This window comes from Enoplosus armatus, chromosome 18, assembly GCF_043641665.1.
Source record: "Enoplosus armatus isolate fEnoArm2 chromosome 18, fEnoArm2.hap1, whole genome shotgun sequence".
Taxonomy (NCBI): domain Eukaryota; kingdom Metazoa; phylum Chordata; class Actinopteri; order Centrarchiformes; family Enoplosidae; genus Enoplosus; species Enoplosus armatus.
In genome coordinates, this window is record NC_092197.1 from 2736313 (window position 1) to 2755588 (window position 19276).

Consider the following 19276-nt stretch of genomic DNA (forward strand, 5'->3'; position numbering starts at 1 on the left):
GAGCAGCTGGTCTGAGAAGTACTTCTCCCTACTGTATTCCTATTTGAACGATATCCTCAACTCAACTTTATTTATATAGCAGCTTTCTTACAAACATGCGTGCTTCACAGAGTCTCCTGGACAATTTAAAGCTGCAATAACTGATTTCTTTTGGCCAGGAAACACCTGAAGTAACTCATCTCACTATAGTTGTGCCTTGTTGGTAGTCCTGTGCATTATTTTATACTGTTGGTCTGTCTGAGTCCACTTAAGCTCAACATCTGGGTGCTAACCTTAGGTGACCCTCAGCCGGTGGTTTGAGGCTAAAAGCTTTTTATATGTGGATTTAAAAAAGGGTTTTGGCTGAGTGCAAACACAGTTGATTCAGTGAGCGTTTGTGTTGTTGTTGTTGTTTGGTTGTGCATGTTAAGTAGTGTGAATGCACTTTTAAAAAAGGTTTCTCTGCATGTTTGTGCGTTGCTCCGTGTGTTCGTGTGTTACTATGAGGAAACTGAGCACTTTCTTGTCGTAATACTCGGTGGTTTCTGCCTTGACATGAATGCTGAAAATACCAGACCACACAGCACCACTGGAATAGACAAGCAACTGGCCACTCGACCACTAGCCATTTCTTTGCGGCTTGCAAAGCCTGACTTCCTCAGTCTCCCTCTGCATCCAGCAGACTAATATAAACCCACCAGGGCCTCCCTGATCCGGACTGCATTTACAGCTGCTATGATTCCTCTCAGCTCTATAGAACTTTTTAGCGTCTTTCAGCTCATTGTTTTGTTTTTTACGACCTTGCAACCTTCATCAGCTGTTTTAGCACTAAAGTTGTTTTGTTTGTTTTTGTACTGAACACAGGAATATTTGCTGATCGTACCTCCTTCTTCTTCCTAATACTTCTTCTCTTTTTCTGTCCTCACCTTTTGTTTGCTGCTTCCTCTGCAGGTCCTCCTTCAGGAACAGAACCTGGGAATACGCTACAAGTTCAATGTGCCCATCCAGCGCACAGGAAGTGGAGACAACGAGGTGGGCTTCTCCTGGCACCACCTGCCCTGGTCTGAATGCTCAGCTACCTGCGCTGGAGGTAAATCAGCCTTGACTGCAGTATCAGTATCTTAACATAGCTGCAGACTTTCCAATGTGAAACCTGTAGCAAAGGACCTCATGGTGTCCAGTTTAATCTTTTGACACAAAGGTTAAAATGCTTATGCAGTCATGTTTTCCCCAGCTGGCAACTATAGTCAAGTCTCCATCCAAATGTAACTGGATTTCCAGAAAAAATCAGCCAAAAAAAAGGGAAAGTATTGTCCATTTCCATCCACTACTATAACGCAAATATTAGGTGTTGGTGGCGCTGCAGGGAAGAGCTCCAGGCCTCAAACGAACGAAAACAAGATGGAAATATGGCATTTATGTTTGTTTCATGTATTAATGTCAGGAAGGTTAAAGTTTCCTCGTTGCTCCTCACAGATATGATGGTTTCGTCTCTTCAGCGGACGTTTAGGTCGCGTGCTTCGTGTACAGCATTGTGTATTTGCTTGTTTTCCGTTACATTTTGTTGCATGTGGCTTTTCTCGATACACCGACTCTTCCATCTCAGCCGAATAAAAACCGGCGTTTCCAATCAGTTTTTTTATGCACAAATTGAAAGTGTCAAAATGGCCCAATTGTCAGCTCACTTTAGAAAAGTTTGTTCATGCATTTGTGTACTCTTGATTAAACCACAGCTACTTTCTTCACTCCTGTCAGGTGTCTGTCAGGGGCCAAATACAGAAACAACATTCTTTTCTTTTGTGTGTGTAAAGTGCTTCTCAAACACTGATTTTTATAAAACTGCTGTAAGTTTTCATTATTAAAGTTTATTTTTCTTTGAGAGAAGAGTACTGTCTTCTCCGTGTCGACCTTCTGCTGAGCTCCTCCTGAAAAAGAGCCCTCCAAGCATTTTGGTGTTGAATACCATAACACCATGTGGGTGTTTAAATTCTTTTTGAATATTTCTAACCTACTCAAGTATTTAATACTTGTGTGTGTATGTCATTCTGTAAATCTTCCCCAAACCAGTAATTACGCAAATGCTGAAGAGCAGTGTGTGGAAACCCAGTATCATAATTTGCGATGGGTTTCCAAAATCATTACTTTATAGCTGGAGATTCAGCCCTCTAATAAATTCAATATGTATATTTTCCATATTTTAGCCAGAGTAATGAATATGGTGTAATTTCTGTGAATGAGCTGCTCTGCATAGCTTCTGGTTTACCAGTGCTGCACACAGATACGACCGCTCTTCTAGAGCGCTCGTCCTACAAAGTCAAACATTCAAAATCTGAAACCGCAGTGAAATGTTGACCATGGCCTCAAGAATGACTAAACCAAACCTTTTAGCCCAAAAGCAATGGGTTTCATGTAACAATAAATAGTGTTTCTTCCCAGTTGTCAAGTGTGGCCTGGACGGGTTTGTAATATTTTGTAAAAGCATGACTGAATAAGCATGTGGGTTTTTCTGAGGAAGGATTTCCAAGTCCGGAGCAGAGTTCCTTAGATGGGGGAAGCACACATGGTGCTGTAAACATGCCTTTGCATTGTTGATCCAAATGATCTAATTTGTGTCTCTGACGGTGCTGAGCTTTAAATCAGTGAAATGCTATTTAATCACGCACCCATTCGATACAGCTAGCTCAGCTAATCATGAAGTGTTGTTTAATAAATCACTGCAGTAATAAAACCCATGAAAAACACCTTTTGACAGCCGTACAACTGAAACTCTTTTACACCATGCTTCGCACTATTCCTCCAAACTGTATTTCACTTCAAGCACAGATGGGTAGATTTTCTATACTTCATACACACACACACACACACACACACACACACACACACACACACATCCATATCTCATTACATCTGCCAGACAAGTCTGCTGTGGGATTTGTCCCACGAGGGCCCAAACAGACCCTTTCTAAGTTGGTATGGCATACATACACACACACACACACACACATAGAAAACACATGCATGCTCACACACACACACACACACACAGAAAACACATGCATGCTCACACACACAGTGGGAGGTGTGACACCGATACGGTAGCCCTCACTCTCTCCATTAGAAGCCAAAGTAAAGAGCTCTCTGCTCTGTAAAAGTGATTTGCCAAGATATCCTGCAAAGAATCAGGAATTTACATGTCTGGATTTACTACAGACTGAAAGTGATACCATCTCCGCTCAAACACGGCGCTCGACACGACGGCCCGGCTTCCATGTTTCTGAAGGGGTTTAATGTGCGAGATCAGCTGAGCTCCGTGCCGCCTTATTGATCCGTCTTTTTCCCCCTCGCAGGTTCCCAGAAGCAGGAGGTGGTGTGTAAAAGGTTGGATGACAACTCGGTGGTCCAGAACAGCTACTGTGACCCAGACAGCAAACCTCCAGAGAACCAGAGAGACTGCAACACTGAGCCGTGTCCTCCAGAGTACGTAATGCTTTCATTATCAGCTGATTGGGTTTTTGATCAATTGTTTAGTCTGTGAAATTTGAGAAATCAGTAAAAAAAAAAAATGCAAAAGAGAGTATTTACCATCATCTTAAACTTGCATTAATTGATTTTTGTTCTTGGAAACAAGCTGTAAACAAAACATTTACACATCCAGCAGATATGGAGCAACATTAGCATATATTCGCTTTCCTTTTAGCTCTGTGTTTGGTCTCCACCAACTCCTGAGGGACATATTTAAACGTTTAGTTGCTAAATGCTATGTTCACCAGCTAGTCGCTAACTTCATATCCCGAGTCTGATGACAGCAGAGAGACTGAACCAAAACTGTCAGGTGATAGTTCTCTGTAGCTTTGTCACTACGAGCCACCCCCTTTCACATGACACACAGACATCTGATCCATTGTTAATATAAAAATATTGAGTATTGCAGCTTTAAGTTAATGCTCCAAAGAAAAACCCTCCATAAAAATGAGACTGACTCATGATATTAATCCGCCTTCAATGAGCCCTAGTTTGTGAAATGTGTTTGGAAGAAAATAATAAAATAAAACAGCAGTGATTTATAACTTCATATGTTAACTATTTTCAGTGTTCGCCTCGTGCCAAAAATTAGAGCCCTGAAAATGACCACCTGTGTTTGATTGTTTTGGCGTCTTCGCCGATCCTCGAGGGGTAATATACACGTATACAGGTGGAATATGAACTTGTGTTTGGTGGCCAAATGTCTGTAAACCCCACACTGTAGCTGGAAGCATGGCCAGACTCACTTCAATCATGTCTGGAAAAAGAGGGATTAAATGTATTGGGTTAATTAGTTTCAGACTATCTGACAATTATTTGTGTATGAGAGTGAGTGTTGGTGTCTTTCGGCTGAGTTTCAGCCAAAAGAACTGATAGTATCGTAAATCTACTGTATAAGTGGTAATTTGTTTTCATACATTCAGACTACAGTCTTGGGTTATTTATTTTCACGTCTGTATTCGGTGGACGCAGACTTGTGGTATCTCATTTATTTTGATTAGTACTTGAAGGCTGTTGCAGCGTTATGTGTGTGTATTGAGTTACAGTGCACACACATGACATTTGTGTCTGTTAGGAAGGCAAACACTCCTCCTGCAGCCTCAGGAAAGGCCGACTAAAGGAGACCATGTAAACACGATTGTTTTAGAATCGCCAGGGTTTTATGGGCTCGAGTAATGAAAGCTAACGCAGATGTTTGAACACGTCGTTAATTCTGTATACATTCCTTCACATGATGTAATATCTCACAGGCTGGATGTGTTTGGAGGGCTGTTGTCTGGGCAGTTTTATGATATTAATTCTGAAGTCTGTAGATGGAGGCTTGAATAAGACTGCGTCTAAGTTTCTGGAGGTCAAAAGCTCGGCGGCCTGGCACGGCACGGCACGGCACGCTCAACAACATGGTGGTGACCTGTGTGCCAGGGGTTTCCCTGTTTTAATGAATGTTAAAATGTTCAAATCAAGACATTTCGTCCAGGTGTTGTCTCGTGTCCAATATCATTTTCACCTTTTTGTCTACGTGGGTAACTGTAGATGTTACAACAGCACTAAACTGAGGTTTCTCTACACAGTTTCAATTCTATTAAAGCAATAGTTTGACATTTTGGGAAATTCACTTCTCCTATCTTTCCGGGAGTTAAATGAAAAGATCGATATCACTCTCATGTTTGTGTGTAATGTACGATGATAGATCCGGTTGGCGTTTAGCCTAGCTTACATTAGATAGCCTAGCTAGCCTAGCTAAGTTACACCATGTAACTTCCTCTAAAACCACAAACTAATTAACTATAATGTGTTGGTGATTTTTAACTCGCTGTTTCCCCCTTTCCCCCCCGTTATGCTAAGCTAAGCTAACTGTCTCCTGGCTCTTGCTCCATACTTAACATGTCTAAACACAAGCAGCTGTACAAGAACTTTGCCACAATAAATGAGTCTAAAAAAGTTTCTTGATTTAAATCAGGAACTGTCTGATTAAATGAGAGGTAAACAAGATTATTAATTTGACATTCAGAGACAGTTTATGACAGTTTTTCATACTCAGTGCTGTGGACATATTTAGCCTGGTACCAACAAAGCATTCAGGGCATTTTCCTGCTTTGCCCTTTTGGTAATCCAACCTTGATAAAGTCACTCAGATGTAGAGTACCATAATGTGATTTTACACCTTAACTAATCACCAGAAGCATGTTTGTAATGAAGTAACCACAGGGAGTATAACACACAGGAGAGCTCACTGTGGTTCTTCTGTTTTAACTCACGTTCCTCTCCTCCAGGTGGTTTATTGGCGACTGGTCGGAGTGTGGGAAGACATGTGACGGCGGGATAAGGACGAGGACAGTCCTGTGTATCAGGAAGATTGGCCCTGCTGAGGAGGAGACACTGGAGGACACCCACTGTCTGACTCACCGACCCATCGAACGAGAGTCGTGCAACAACCAGTCCTGCCCGCCAAAGTGGGTCACTCTGGACTGGTCAGAGGTAAGACAATGCTCTGGCACTAACTTCATCTCCTGGTGCCGTCGAGATGTTCTTCTTACTTCTTCCTCTTCCTCCCTCTGTAGTGCACACCTAAATGTGGCCCCGGCTTCAAGCACCGCATCGCCTTGTGTAAGAGCAGCGACCTGACCAAGACCTTCCCGCCCGCCCACTGCCCGAGCCACAACAAACCTCCGGTCCGAATCCGCTGCAGCTTAGGACGCTGTCCTCCTCCTCGCTGGATCCCTGGTGAATGGGGACAGGTAGGACAGCGCCTCCTTCACCTCACAGCCTCTTTCTTTAACTTACTCATGATTTTAGTGAGCTTCCCAAGCGAGAGTACGCTGCTTAATCCTTTGAAAGGATAGCTTGAATGTTTAAAAGATGCACAGATAGATTCCATGTGTTGGTGAATGGTTAATGTAATTTACACCTGGATGACATGCAGGGGGTTTCTAAGCCGGCCTGTGACGTGTGTGTGTGTGCGTACAGGTTGTGTTTGTGTGTGTCCAGCGGGCCTGGAGTGTGTGATCAGTGGCAGTAATATCCCCCCGGCTGTTTGAAGTTTATCTCTGCCTCAGACCAGGCCTCTCTATCACTTCCAGGAACACGATTTAGAGGAAGACAGAGGAGTAGCGTTCCCGGGCTCACCCTGACATGACTTAGTGCGCTCCGCGAAGCTGTTGAACACTTTACAACACAGCTGACTCATGTTGGTGAGAGGACGCCAAAAAACGTGCGTCAGAGAGAGTTGTGTCTACAGAAAGTATGGCTTGTTATTTTGTAGGATTTGTTAAGAATTTAATGTAAAAGTGATGTTTAGAAGATGGGGTTTTTTTTGCGGGTCGCTCGTTGCTCTGGTGGACGCGATGTCGTGGTTTTAACTCTGTGTTGTTCAGGTTAGAGGTCAAAGGTCAAGAGTCAGGCAGTCTAGGTCATAGCTCTCCCTTGGCTTCTCCTCATAACAGGCAACATGTGCGTTCACACACACACACAAACATCAATAACACACGTTTACAATTCAATCAGTGCCAATAACAGTCGTAAACAAAGCAGACCCGGCTGATAACCTCAGCGAGGTCCATCAGAGAGCCGGCTCCTCGTCATGCCGAGCTGAGGTTAATACCTCGTAGAGCAACAGCTGGACTCTTACACAGCACTTTCTGTGTGTGTGTGTGTGCATCAGGCTCCACCTCTTCTTTTTTTGGGCTGTAATTACAAGCTTTGCCCTCGATGCTCCGGTCCCTCGAAGCGTCAGAAAGGGGAGATTGTTGCCAGCTACCGAGCGCCTGGTCTCCCAGGCCAAAAGGTCACCGGTTCAAATCCCATTTAAGTCTCACCACTGACGTACACCATCTGTCATGGCCGGCAGCGGGTCCTAATAAAGACTCTCTAATTGGGAAGGGATGACATGCGGACTCACTGATCTGAAGCAGCCCGAGAGGATCATTGAAGGTGACAGAAAGCCTGGTAGTCCTCTCGTCAGCAGGGGGGGGGAGCGGCCATTTGTTGAAGGCTGGGTTCACATCACACACTCGCACACGGGCACACGCGCATAGTGATGGCTGACAGGTGTGTTGCTTTCAGTGATTAATTATGAAGATATCCACTTCATTTGAGGCCTGTGTTTTGCCAAAGGCGTGTTGGCAGTTACTGCAATTGTTTTTGTAGTCTTTCTTTTTTTGTTTTTTGGCCACCCATAGAACAAATCTCAGTTTTTATTACAGCTGGCACACCGATAGAAGTCAAAAAGAAATGCAGGTGCACATTTTGGGCTCAGTACAACAACCTTTTTCATGTGTCAACAAAATTTGGTCGAGGCGAGTCCAGAGAATAGAGTCATTTTTCATTACGTTTTTGCTTCTTCTCTTAGAAACTCAAGCCAGTACGGAGCATATGCTTTTGGTTACTCTTATTAAGATCCATCAACATTTAATACTCCAATGTTTTGGAGATTTCCTTGTAAATAAATAAGACTGCAGTACTGGGAGTAATCCCTGAAGATAGTAGACATTCATGCTAAATATTCTTTTGGTTATGGCGAGGAAATAGTATAACTGGACATTGGCTCAGCGAGGATGCACCTTCCACCGGAGAATGACAAGCAGATTGAAGGAAGGAGAATTAGAAACAATGATTTTACTTCTGCAGCTGTCTTTGTAAGGTCACTTACAAACTGCTGTTAGCATTTAAAAAGAAATACACTAAAAAAGATTTAATACTCCAGACTTGTGATACACAAATACATTTTTCAGCCAGGATGCAGAAACAGGATGAGAGCCACACCTACATCTACATTGCTCTTTGTGAGAATGATCAAAATGACTTAAATACAGTCTTCAATATACCTGCATGTAATTTGTAAAAGTATTTTTTAAAACAGAGGTTACTGAGTGCTTTACAGGAAGAAGAAATGGCAAAATAGGTAAATAAAAGATAAAAAGAAGACAATATGTAAAAGCAACCAAATTAAGAATATAACAGACAAAATGAAATCCAAGAGGAAGCCAAAGAAAACAGATGGGTTTGGCTTCTCTGAGATTTTGGAGGCTGTTCTAGAGTCAACTAGCAAACCGTTAGGTCTATATTGAGGTCACTTTTTGGTCCATGAGACCTTTTGAACCCTTTCACATATCAGCACCGTTGAAGGCCAGTATTAAATGGACTGCCTTGTTGAGTCTTGAGTCCCGTATTGTGACTCATCAAGAGGATGTTCGTACTCCATCCAAACCATTTGGCCTTGAGCTGGATAAAGAAGCGGCGGACGTAACGTCATGTGGTTCCTTCAGTGACTGCAGACCTTTGAGCTGTGACACACAAACAGGCAGTGGACCCCAACGCTTCCTCTGCTCCCGATCAAAAGCTCTTAGTCAGCAGACGAGTCCTCACTGCACCTGCGCTCGGTATATTCTGCTTCTGGAGCTGCAGCTGTTTTAGTTTATTTATGTTTGTATATAACAACATGAGCCAGGCTGGAAAAGCATCCATCCAGAAGACACATCTTGGCAGAAACAAGTGGCCTGGCCTTATAACGTCTTCTTTTTTTTTTTCTTTTTTCTTTTAAACAATCTTTTTATGTGGCTGTACCAGAGGTTTTAAAACAGTGAGTAAACTGGTGTTCTGAAAACAGCGGTAAGTTAGTTTGGCTGCTGATTTGGCTGCTCCACCAACACGGTCAGCAGTGGCTGTGACACACAGCTCACGGAGGATATTAAGGCCCCATTGCTGCAAATTGGGTCAAAATCTCTTTTCGATGTCCATTAAGAGCAAACATCCATGCATCTGCTTGGAAATCACAAAAAAAGTTATAACGTATGATACCGTAGTCGTCTATACGTCTGTCACACTGAACACAGTGGAGCATTTAGCAGCTAAAGATCCAGATAGTTCCCTCAGGAGTTGGTGGAGACCAAAAACAGAGCTGAAAGAGAGAGAACACTGGACTTACATTCATCAGGTGGCCAAAAGCATGAACTGTTTGCCATGTCAACTTAAAAGTTGACGAAATAGCCAAAAATATCAGTTATTGCAGGTTTAAACTAACAGTTGACGTACAGTTGTTTCCGTATTTTGAAAAGCTCTTCCTGCTGCAGTCTCACGGAGAAAGTTATTCTTTCCATCCTAAAAGATATCGTAAATAATGTCAATCCAATCGTGAATTGAAGGTATTTCTGCACTTAATAGATGTGGCCCTAAAAAAATAAATCTAATGAATTCATCTGAAGTGATTCACCCTCGTCTCCCTCAGCTGTGCTCGCTGCTCGTAGCTCTTAGTCTGAAAAGAATTAGAGTGGAATTCCTCAGGAAACAAAAGGCAATTTTCTGTCTGTCTGTTTCTCGTTCTCTTCTTACACAAACTCCAAAATGTGTTTGAGAAAAAACCTTGTGAGCAACAGTTGTGACCTGGTTACTCCCGAGTTGGGAAACACAGTCGCTGACAGACAGCCAGTTGAATCAGACCAAAGGGAAGGTGACTCTGGCTGGCTCTGGCTGCGCTCGCTGCCTCCGTGCCCGCAGATGATTGGTTGATTGGATCAAGTCGTGCAGTGTATGTGCAGGGATTACTGTGCGTCTGCCAGCATGAGGGAATACAGACGTACAGCGCAGCGCTCAGGGTCACAGAGGAAAGATGGTCCTCATTTACCTCGTTAGACTTCAGCTGAGGAAACCTCTTCATCAGACAACCAGTTTGACTGTGATGTTTTCTGTTCCAGTGCTCGGCCCAGTGCGGCCTGGGCCAGCAGATGAGGACGGTGCAGTGTCTGTCGTACACCGGGCAGCCGTCTAACGAGTGCGCAGAGTCCCTCCGACCCACCACCATGCAGCAGTGTGAGAGCAAGTGCGACGCCACCCCTATCTCCAACGGCGACGGTAAGATGACGAGACGTACGACACACACACACACACACACACACACACATCTGACTCTGCCATCACAGTTTTAATAGCGCTGGCTCGACTCGTCTGTGTGACGAGTTGTCTGCTTGCACTTTTCATCGCGCTCACAAAGAAAATGTGTGGTCACCAGACGGTCGCGGCTTTCTATTTAAAACTGCAGCTCCCTCAAATGCAAAGGCAGATGGTTTATGTGAATACCTATTGTACTGTATGTGCACTGCTTTCACACAAAGCCCCGATTGAAAAGGTTATAAACTGTCTTCATCTTCATCTTCACTGTTCTACTATGACCTAAACACGCTTGGATGACACACTCCTCTACACTTTGCCAGCTACATTAATCTTTCCAGTGAGGTTGGCTCCTGGTCAAAGCGAAACGGCTCAGCCCTCCATATACACTTACACATGATGGATGGCTATTCAGATGCATAGAGAAGGGCCTTTCGATTAGCCTGAATGGAAAACGTGAGCAGCGTTTACAGGCTGGCTAATGGGATTAGCTGTAGGCTAATTGTTCCTTTACGGACAGCAGTGAGGCAATGTCTCGTTTCATTTGGCTCTGCGGAGGCAGGGGCCAAAGCCTAATAAGGGAAGACACTCTGATCGTGATAAGGCATTTAGAGCACTGCCTGTCTGGCATCCAGCAAGCAGTGTGTGTGTGTGTGTGTGTGTGTGTGTGTGTGTGCATGGCAGATAGCCCAGTTAGTGAACGAGGCCAGGATATGTCTCAGTCTCAGCCTCTGCGTCCAAGTATAGTTGCAGAGTTTTATTCTGTTGAGGCCTGGGGGAGATGCACCAGCCCTCATGTAGCAGGTTAGCCCCAGTTTGTGCCTCTCGTGTAGTAACATTACATCTGATAGAAAACACTTACAACTGTATGAAGGTATGCTCCTTAAAGACTCTTCTAACCATCTGGATGAAATAATATTCCATTTGTTACAAATTTGCTGTAAATCTTAATTATGAAATGTTATTGTTTCACATTGCGGGCCGTCAGGTGAAGTTATACATCTAAAAATGTAAAAGTGACAGCAACACTCTGCTGCAGGAGGCTGTTTGATCCTTACTTTGTGGAGTTTCAGTCACACCTGTAGCAAACACCACTGCTAGCTACATCAGCAAGGAAGTTCAATGAATTAATCACATTTAATTGGTTAATCCGTACATCCATTTTAGGCCGCTTATCAGAGTGCAGGACGAGTTAATTGAATGAATTATATCATTAGGAGTTACCGCTGGGAATAATGTAATTTACTGATAAATAATGAATAATTCTTGGCCATATCCTGGATGTTTTTATTGTGAAACAGGTATTACATTGCATTCTATGTGGTTTTATGGGCCATAAAAAGTCTCTGTACTGATGACTGATAATAAAATGTTTAGTTTTGGGTAAACACGTCCACCTTTCCAGCTACCATCTTTGTTTGGATTAGGAAAAAGTGTTGGGTTAAATGGGTTAAAAACAGACCGAAAATGAGTAGAAGAAGACCTTCTGGGCTTTTTAAATATCTCCAGACCATTGGATGAAAAAATGTAACGTTAATACACGAGAGGCACAAACTGGGGCTGGAGACATACATCATTAAAAACATTAAAGTTTAAAAAGTCGTTAACGTTCTCTTCTTCCTCTCTCCAGAATGCAAAGATGTAAACAAAGTGGCCTACTGCCCGCTGGTGCTGAAGTTCAAGTTCTGCAGCCGTGCGTACTTCAGACAGATGTGCTGCAAGACCTGCCAGGGGCACTGACCCTGGGTCAGCTTGAGAGCCAGACGTAGAGCACGCGCGAGCGAGAGAGAGAGAGAGAGAGAGAGAGAGAGAGAACGGCACGAAAGATGGAGGGAGGCTGATACGGCACTGAAAGGGAGAGAAGAAGAAAACAGGGCGGACTGAGAAAAAGAAACCAAACCTCTGGACCAGTGGAAGAGAGAGGAAGAGATGTCCCTGTTTACCACCTGGTCCTCCTGCCCTCCATCGTGGTGGAATCCAAACCACTGCTCAGCCCACAACGCTGACACAAACCTTTTTATTTCTTTTCTTTTTTGTTTTTAAATGTTCACTTCTGTGAAGTGGAACTTGGAAGATTATTTGTTGGTGATGTTATTTTTATTATAATAATAATTATTAATATCATTGTTAGTCTTCCTTCGTGTTTGTTGTTTTATGAATCCAAAGTGCTGGACACATCGCTCGCAGAGGATGTACCCCCCCCCCCCGGAGATGGACAGACGGAGGGGAGGACTCCTCACTTGAAGAGGGGGTGGGAGTTGAAAGTGTCGGACTCCTGTCTTTGGGATGACTGTGATGGTGCTATTGGCAGGCAGACTTTTGGCTTCGGTGCACTTTTTCGTGTAAATACTTTGCCAATTTACCGCTCAAATACGACAGAGAAACCCCATCAGTGTACTGTATATTTATTGTACAACTCCAAACAGAGCTGAGATATTGTCCTCTGATCATGTTTGTGTCAGATAGTAGCCTACTGTCATGGAAGGGAATGTAATGTGATTGAATTCATATTCAACGTCTCTGTGCTGGAATGAAAATATTACATACTGAAACATACGTTAAACCCTTATATACTGTAAGGATTTGTATATTATATATGATGTTAATCCAGGACCAGAAAATACCACGTGGTTATAGGAGGACTTTTTAAAATCACTTTTTCTTTCCCCAGACGGGTGCCTTAGTTCCTAACACTCAAAGAAAAGTTCACCCCAGAGTCAGTCAGTAGTTGAGAGTAGTGTGAAGATGTTGTCAGACTGTGCCTGGGTCACATGAAACACTATCACCAAACTGGCCTTTACTAAACATCCCAGTGAGGAGCTTTCAGTTCACTATTGAAGGATTCATTTTGAAGGAGCACATTCTGTGAAGCAGCTTGTTCATTGGAATCACAGTGCAGTCACTATTTCTTACTCCTTTAAGCTGGACGATTATTTAATCGAATGTTGGTCAGCGGTCGTGTTTCTGTATTTCAGGCTGTCGTGGTTTCAGCGCTGACAAGAGTTAAAGGAGTAGTTCGACATTTTTGCTTTCTTGCCGAGAACTAGCTGAGAAGATTGATACCATTCACTCTCATGTCTGTACTGTAAATATGAAGCTTTAGCCAGTAGTCGGTTAGCTTAGCTTAGCTTAGCATAAAGACTGGAAACAGGGGGATTCAGCTCGCCTGGCTCTGTCCAAACGTAAAAACATCCACCTACCAGCACTTCTAAAGCTCACTAATCATCAGTAATGGATGCCGGTGGATGTATTAAGTAGAACTGGATACCGCGTTCAAAGATGTTGCCCCATTCTTTCCTATGGAAGTTGCTCACTAGGTGCATACGCCTCACACTTCCACGTTTTTTGGGCCCATAGAGCATGCTCAGTAAAGTTCTTCTCCAGCTAAGCCGTTTGAGAGCATGGGGGGGCCGAGACTTTCCTGCACAGACGAATGGGATAAAATCATTTAATCATAAAGCTCTTCTAGACTTTTCCAAATGTTATTGGACAGAAAAGATCAAAATTCTGATAATAAAAAGAGTCGTTTCAGGGGGTTTGTGATGCTCCAGAAGTTGCATTAACTCATCAATACCAGCTCCGTTCTGAAGGCTTGGTCTGGGCAAGATTGGTCCGACACATGACCCCCCCCCCCCCCCCCCCCACACCCCCCGTGAAATGTTTTACACTTTTTTGTACGGAGTAAACTAACAAGATGAAACAAGTTCATTAGTAAGCTTTAGAGTTGCTGCCAGGCTAGCAGTTTCCCCCTGTTTCCAGTCTTTACGCTAAGCTAAGCTAAGCTAACCATCTCTGTTATATCTAGCGTACAGACCTGAGAGTGGGGTATCTTCTGATCTTCTTATCTGAGTCTCAGCAAGAAAGTGAACACACGTATTTCCCAAAATGTCTAACTTTTCCGTTAAGTAAGGATCCAGTGCTAAATACACACACACACACACACACACACACATCACATTCATTATGGACACGTTGCCAGAGCACGTATCCGGGCGTCAGACATCCCCTCCAGATAAAGTTAGCCTCTCGTCCTCTTTCCCTTTCCTCTCATCATCTTTGTCCCTCAGTGAAAACAGCCAACTCAATGGTGCTTTTCCCTTCTTTTATTTTATTTTTTATTTCCATGGAGTACTGTGTTTACCTCTTCTTTTCCTCCTGCTCTGCTCCGAGGGTTACAGCCTTCCCAGGCTTCTGGTGCTATCAAGTGGGTGCTTCCATTCAACCCTCCAGTGTGCTTAAAAGTGAGGCTGGATCCAAACAATATGAAATAATATCCTTGTCAATATCTCTGTTGGTAAATGCTGGTCATGTTATTGTTTTGTTTGTATCTGTTTATACCTCACACTGGGAATTTTCATTGTTAACCGTGTATTGTTGTTTGTGCTACCAACAAAATGGATACTCACCCCGGTTGGAACTGATCCCTTCACCCAGGTGACATTTCTGCTGGTGTAGGGGGTTGTGAAAGGGAACAACGTGTCAGCGTCTCCATCACACACTCTGTTATGGAGGTACAGTCGGAGTCTGAGGAATTTGAGAGACAATGTAGGAGTGTGCAAGAATCTCATCGAAGCTGTTAACAACTAATTTCTAATTTTGCTGCTGCTACTTTTTTGTAGCCACCTTCAGTATGTCGAGCAGATTTTATCGGTTACCAAACCTTGAATGAGGCAGTCGGGAAAGGACAGCGGATACTGAGAAGCATTTGAAATCACTCGAATTCAAACTGCTTGGACTAATTCATCCACTGGGATACGGAGCCTCCAGAAAAAGAGAAGTGAAATCAATCAAACTGGTACTCATTGCTGTGAACTTGGATGTTTGAATGTCACATTGCTTATACCTGTACCTAAAGTGCAAGAGAAATGAAAAGCATCATGTGATTATTTGCTTATATTTTATATTCAGTATTAATGTTGGTACACTGTTACTAATTTTTTTTTTTCAAATGTAAATTATATGCTAATTTATTGCGTTGTCTCACTTGTACATTTATTTCACTGCATGCAAACTGAAATTTAGCATAGTGAAAAAAATGCAGTGATACAGCCCTTCACCAGCCCTTTTTTTTAAAAGTAGATACAATAAAAAGAGCAGCTTTTAAAGAGACTCTGTGTTAGTGGACTCATTTTACCCCCCCCCCCCCCCCCCCGCCGCTTGTCAAAAAACATCAAAACATGAATTCCTACACGGTGATCCATGTGAGAGGAAAAAGCTCAACATACAGTGAGGATCCAATGAGAGGTGATGGTGCCAGGGTGGATGCTCCGTTCTCACAGGCTTTAAGAGATATATACTCTTGTCCTTTCACTCAACTCTTGGAAAGCACCCACGGCATGAGAAAAGCTAATGGCATCACACCCGGATACCCGTTACCACCGCTGAAGAAATCCATTCATTCGCCGCCTCAGTTTAGGGTGACCGAATTGGAGAAGGAGGGCAACGTTTGTAAAAGCTTTTGTCCTCATCCACCTAACTCTGACACACCAGCCGCACCATCATCTGAGATTCAAACTTTTCTAAGCGAGCGGCGTCAATCTGAACTGCTCCCAGCTCTGTTGCCGCAGCTTTGGTACGGCACTCTTCTTCCTCTCATCCTGGCCTCAAGTGTCTGGATTCAGTCTTTGGGAGCTGTGAGGTTTCCACTCTCCTTGGTAATTAATTCCAAATAAACAGTAACTAGCCCACTTGGCTGGGAAACGCCGCCGTCTCCGTCTAATCCACAGTGTCCAATTACAGAGGGAGACAGATGGCCTGTTTGGTCTAATGTAACCAGTTTAGAATACCTGTACGTCTGGGCCCAGCTTCTGTCTCCCGCACTGGCCCGTCTGCAGGGGTCTGTGATTACATTAGTCCTAACCTGCAAAGCTGAGGGCGACAAGGAGAGAAAAAAAGGGAAGGTGATGGAGTTCAGGCCGAGAGATTCTGACCCGACAGCCCTGAGGTGGATACTCCACACGAAACATTTGCACACGATTACGTGCGCACATACGTCGACGATGGCTCATTGTAGATTAAACACACAAACAGAGGGCTTTTCTTGAGAAACGTAAGCCGTTCACTGGATACCGTGCGGGTACGCATGGCCAAGAGGCCTCCAGATGATGAGGCAATGAAAGTGTTGTCACGCAGATTCATTGGGATTCATCTTGCCAAGTATTTTTTTGGTTTCAGCACTGTCAGTCGTAAGGCCGGTTCACATCAGGGACAGGTACAGAGGAATTAATCTGAATCCTAGAAGTTTGGTGATGTAGTGACTATACTCCCAGGGCTAGCTGGTGAATTGCTGTAGCAAGCTAATTGCTAACTCACTAGCCAGACGGGCCAGCGCTAGTCAGGGAAAATAAAGATCTCCAAGTTAATGACCTTACTAACGTTCAGTTAGCAAACTTGTTAGCTAGTTAGCTCAGTTGCTAACGGGACAATATGTTCACAGTTTATTCAAAAGACGTATTTGTACGATCAACTCTCTCATAACTGTCTGCAAACCATTCCTCTGGTGAAACAGTTTTGTTTCTCTGCCTTTATTTTGGACTCTTCGGCTCTCCGTAGTCTCAAAGATCAGCACTGTCAAGACGGGTTGCTATTGGTCAACGGAGCATGGATTCACTTCGTCTCTGTAAACAAATGCACGAATCACGGCCATGAAGACTACAGAAAAGCACTGTTTAACTCTCTTATTCCAGCATGTTGACTTTATTAGTGGGGGGGGTAATATTAGTCTCCCTGACATGTACCGCATGTATTTGACTGAATAAGTGACAAGGTGATTTCCCAGCACATTGGGTCATTGAGACGTGGAGCTCACGGGCTGCTTATAATAAGAGGTGTAGAGAGGACAGGGACCAGATTTCTCCTCTTCTCCAGGATTCTGCACTTCAAATGGAAACTACTGACAGTGAGAGAAGCCACTGCTGTTGCTTATCAGTATTTAAATATCCCTCACAAGCTGCATGGCAAAACAAATGTGTGCAAGATACAGCAGCGACAAAACATGCACAAAATGCAATCATGCTCACACGCATTCTTCAGCATCCTACAGTCTGTCAAAAGATTCTTTTCAGCCGCTTAAGATTGAGTCTCTCGGCTGGTAATCATCTGCCTCCCCTTGGAGGTTGAAACCCCAAAGACCCGTGGCTTTACTCTTGGCTGGAGTCCTGAAGACATATCATAGCTCTAAACTTAAAGACAGTGGCAGACAGTTTGTGTGTTTATTCTCCATCTGGGAGGTGTGAGGATTAGCATGACGACGAGCAACATAGCGAAGGGTTTATCATTCTTAATCAAAGCTGCTGTGGTACCGCGGTGTCGTCGATGAGTGCTTGAAGCGTTTCGGACACTCTTCCGTTTGAACACAGTGCAGCAGGACAAACAGCTCCAGATGGTGTGTTTGGAGACAGCGCATGTACGAACTCGGGGGGTCTGACAGGCAGGAATGCTGGCCTGGGATGGGAAGGTCACGGCTCCAGCACCTGCTATCTACTGGGCTCTGTTTGGGCTCTGTCCTGTTAAGCCCTGCTGCTCTTTCCCACAGCTGAGGCCCAGATTGAACTGCCATGGACAAGATCAAAGCCCTGAAGGGCACTGGCTGCAGAGGAGAGGGCAACAGCCACCCCATCACATTTACCAGGAGGATGTGGTTTTTCCTTCACACCTTCAAAGATGTGAAGAGAAATGCTTCAGCTGTGCACCACGGCCTCTTTCAAGGCTGTTTTCTTTCAGTGTCTACAGTTCTGCACTTTCCTTATCAGCTGTGAACCAAACACACTACTGTGCAAACATACACACTGTGTTTTTCTAGTGAGCGCTCTAAAAAGTTGTGTGTTCTTGCGAAACAGGTGATACTGGACGCCTGTGACAGAGCTGCTGCTTGCAGGTTGGACAGAAGATTAGTCAACGAAGTCTCTCGTGAGGACATTACACGTCAACTTCAGTTCAGTAAGTTGACCTAGTTAAGTGCCTACAGAGTCTGCTTTCTAGAAATGGACAACACTTAAGGTCTTTACCAAAGAACTGACCTGATCCATAGGCAATTCTAACCAGTTCAGACAGGATCCGAATCACGACAATGACCTTCAAAGACATCACCCAAGGGCGCGTGACAATCCTCTGCTGTGTAGGGATGCTGTATGTGATGGATGCAGGTTTTGTCCTAACAGAAACCAGATCATACCGCTGTCACTTCTGCAGAAACATCTTGCTCTGTTGGTTTAAGGGTTTTCATTAAGACCATTCTTTCTATTTGATGACGTCTTAGTTGAGCAGGTTTAATCACTTTTATGTGAAAAATGATTGCTTGAAAAAGTGTAAAACGTTCCCATCTTTCTTTCCTGAAAGATGAATTCAAATCCTCAAGTTGTTCCAGAGGATATATAAGAATCACTGTTTCCATGTGTCAACACAAATGGACAAATCCTTCTACTCTGTTTGTGGATCAACATGTTCCTCCAAAATGCAAATGAGCTTTCAGTGAACTGTAGACTTTTGTGAGTGCAAAGGGCATGGAGTCATTATTTGGACTGCTGTCCAGTCCACAGTAGGATCTGAGGTATGTAACCTCAGAGCCCCAGGTAAAGAGGATCAAAGGGATTCGTAGCCAGGAAACAAGTGGCTAGCTCTCCATCACTGGGTGTCCAGACACAAACTTAGGCCACATTCGTTCGTTAGCAGGCGTTGCTGCATAATCATGTTCACTGAAGTGAGTTTCTGTCTTCACCTCCTGATGTTTTGAGTCGATGTAGGTCTCCATCTTGTTACCTTCTTTGAATGCTTTTCTGATATTCGGCTGTTGGTGCATCACTTTGGAAACATCAGTAGAATTTCCCCAAATACTCTGCAGATCAAAGGCTTCTTTAAACCTACCAATAGTTTTGATACTAACATTTTATCAAGA

The 19276-nt window shown here is 43.8% G+C and overlaps 1 protein-coding gene across 1 annotated transcript in view; it reads left to right on the top strand.

Annotated features, from left to right (window-relative positions):
• adamts6 (ADAM metallopeptidase with thrombospondin type 1 motif, 6) overlaps positions 1 to 12123 on the top strand; it is a 48776-nt gene extending 36653 nt beyond the window's left edge. The window contains exons 19-24 of the mRNA XM_070924686.1: positions 931 to 1069; positions 3327 to 3456; positions 5775 to 5979; positions 6063 to 6239; positions 10191 to 10347; positions 12014 to 12123. Coding sequence (XP_070780787.1) covers positions 931 to 1069; positions 3327 to 3456; positions 5775 to 5979; positions 6063 to 6239; positions 10191 to 10347; positions 12014 to 12123 — 918 coding nt within the window. The remainder of the gene's footprint in view (positions 1 to 930; positions 1070 to 3326; positions 3457 to 5774; positions 5980 to 6062; positions 6240 to 10190; positions 10348 to 12013) is intronic.
• Positions 12124 to 19276: the final 7153 nt, after the last annotated feature.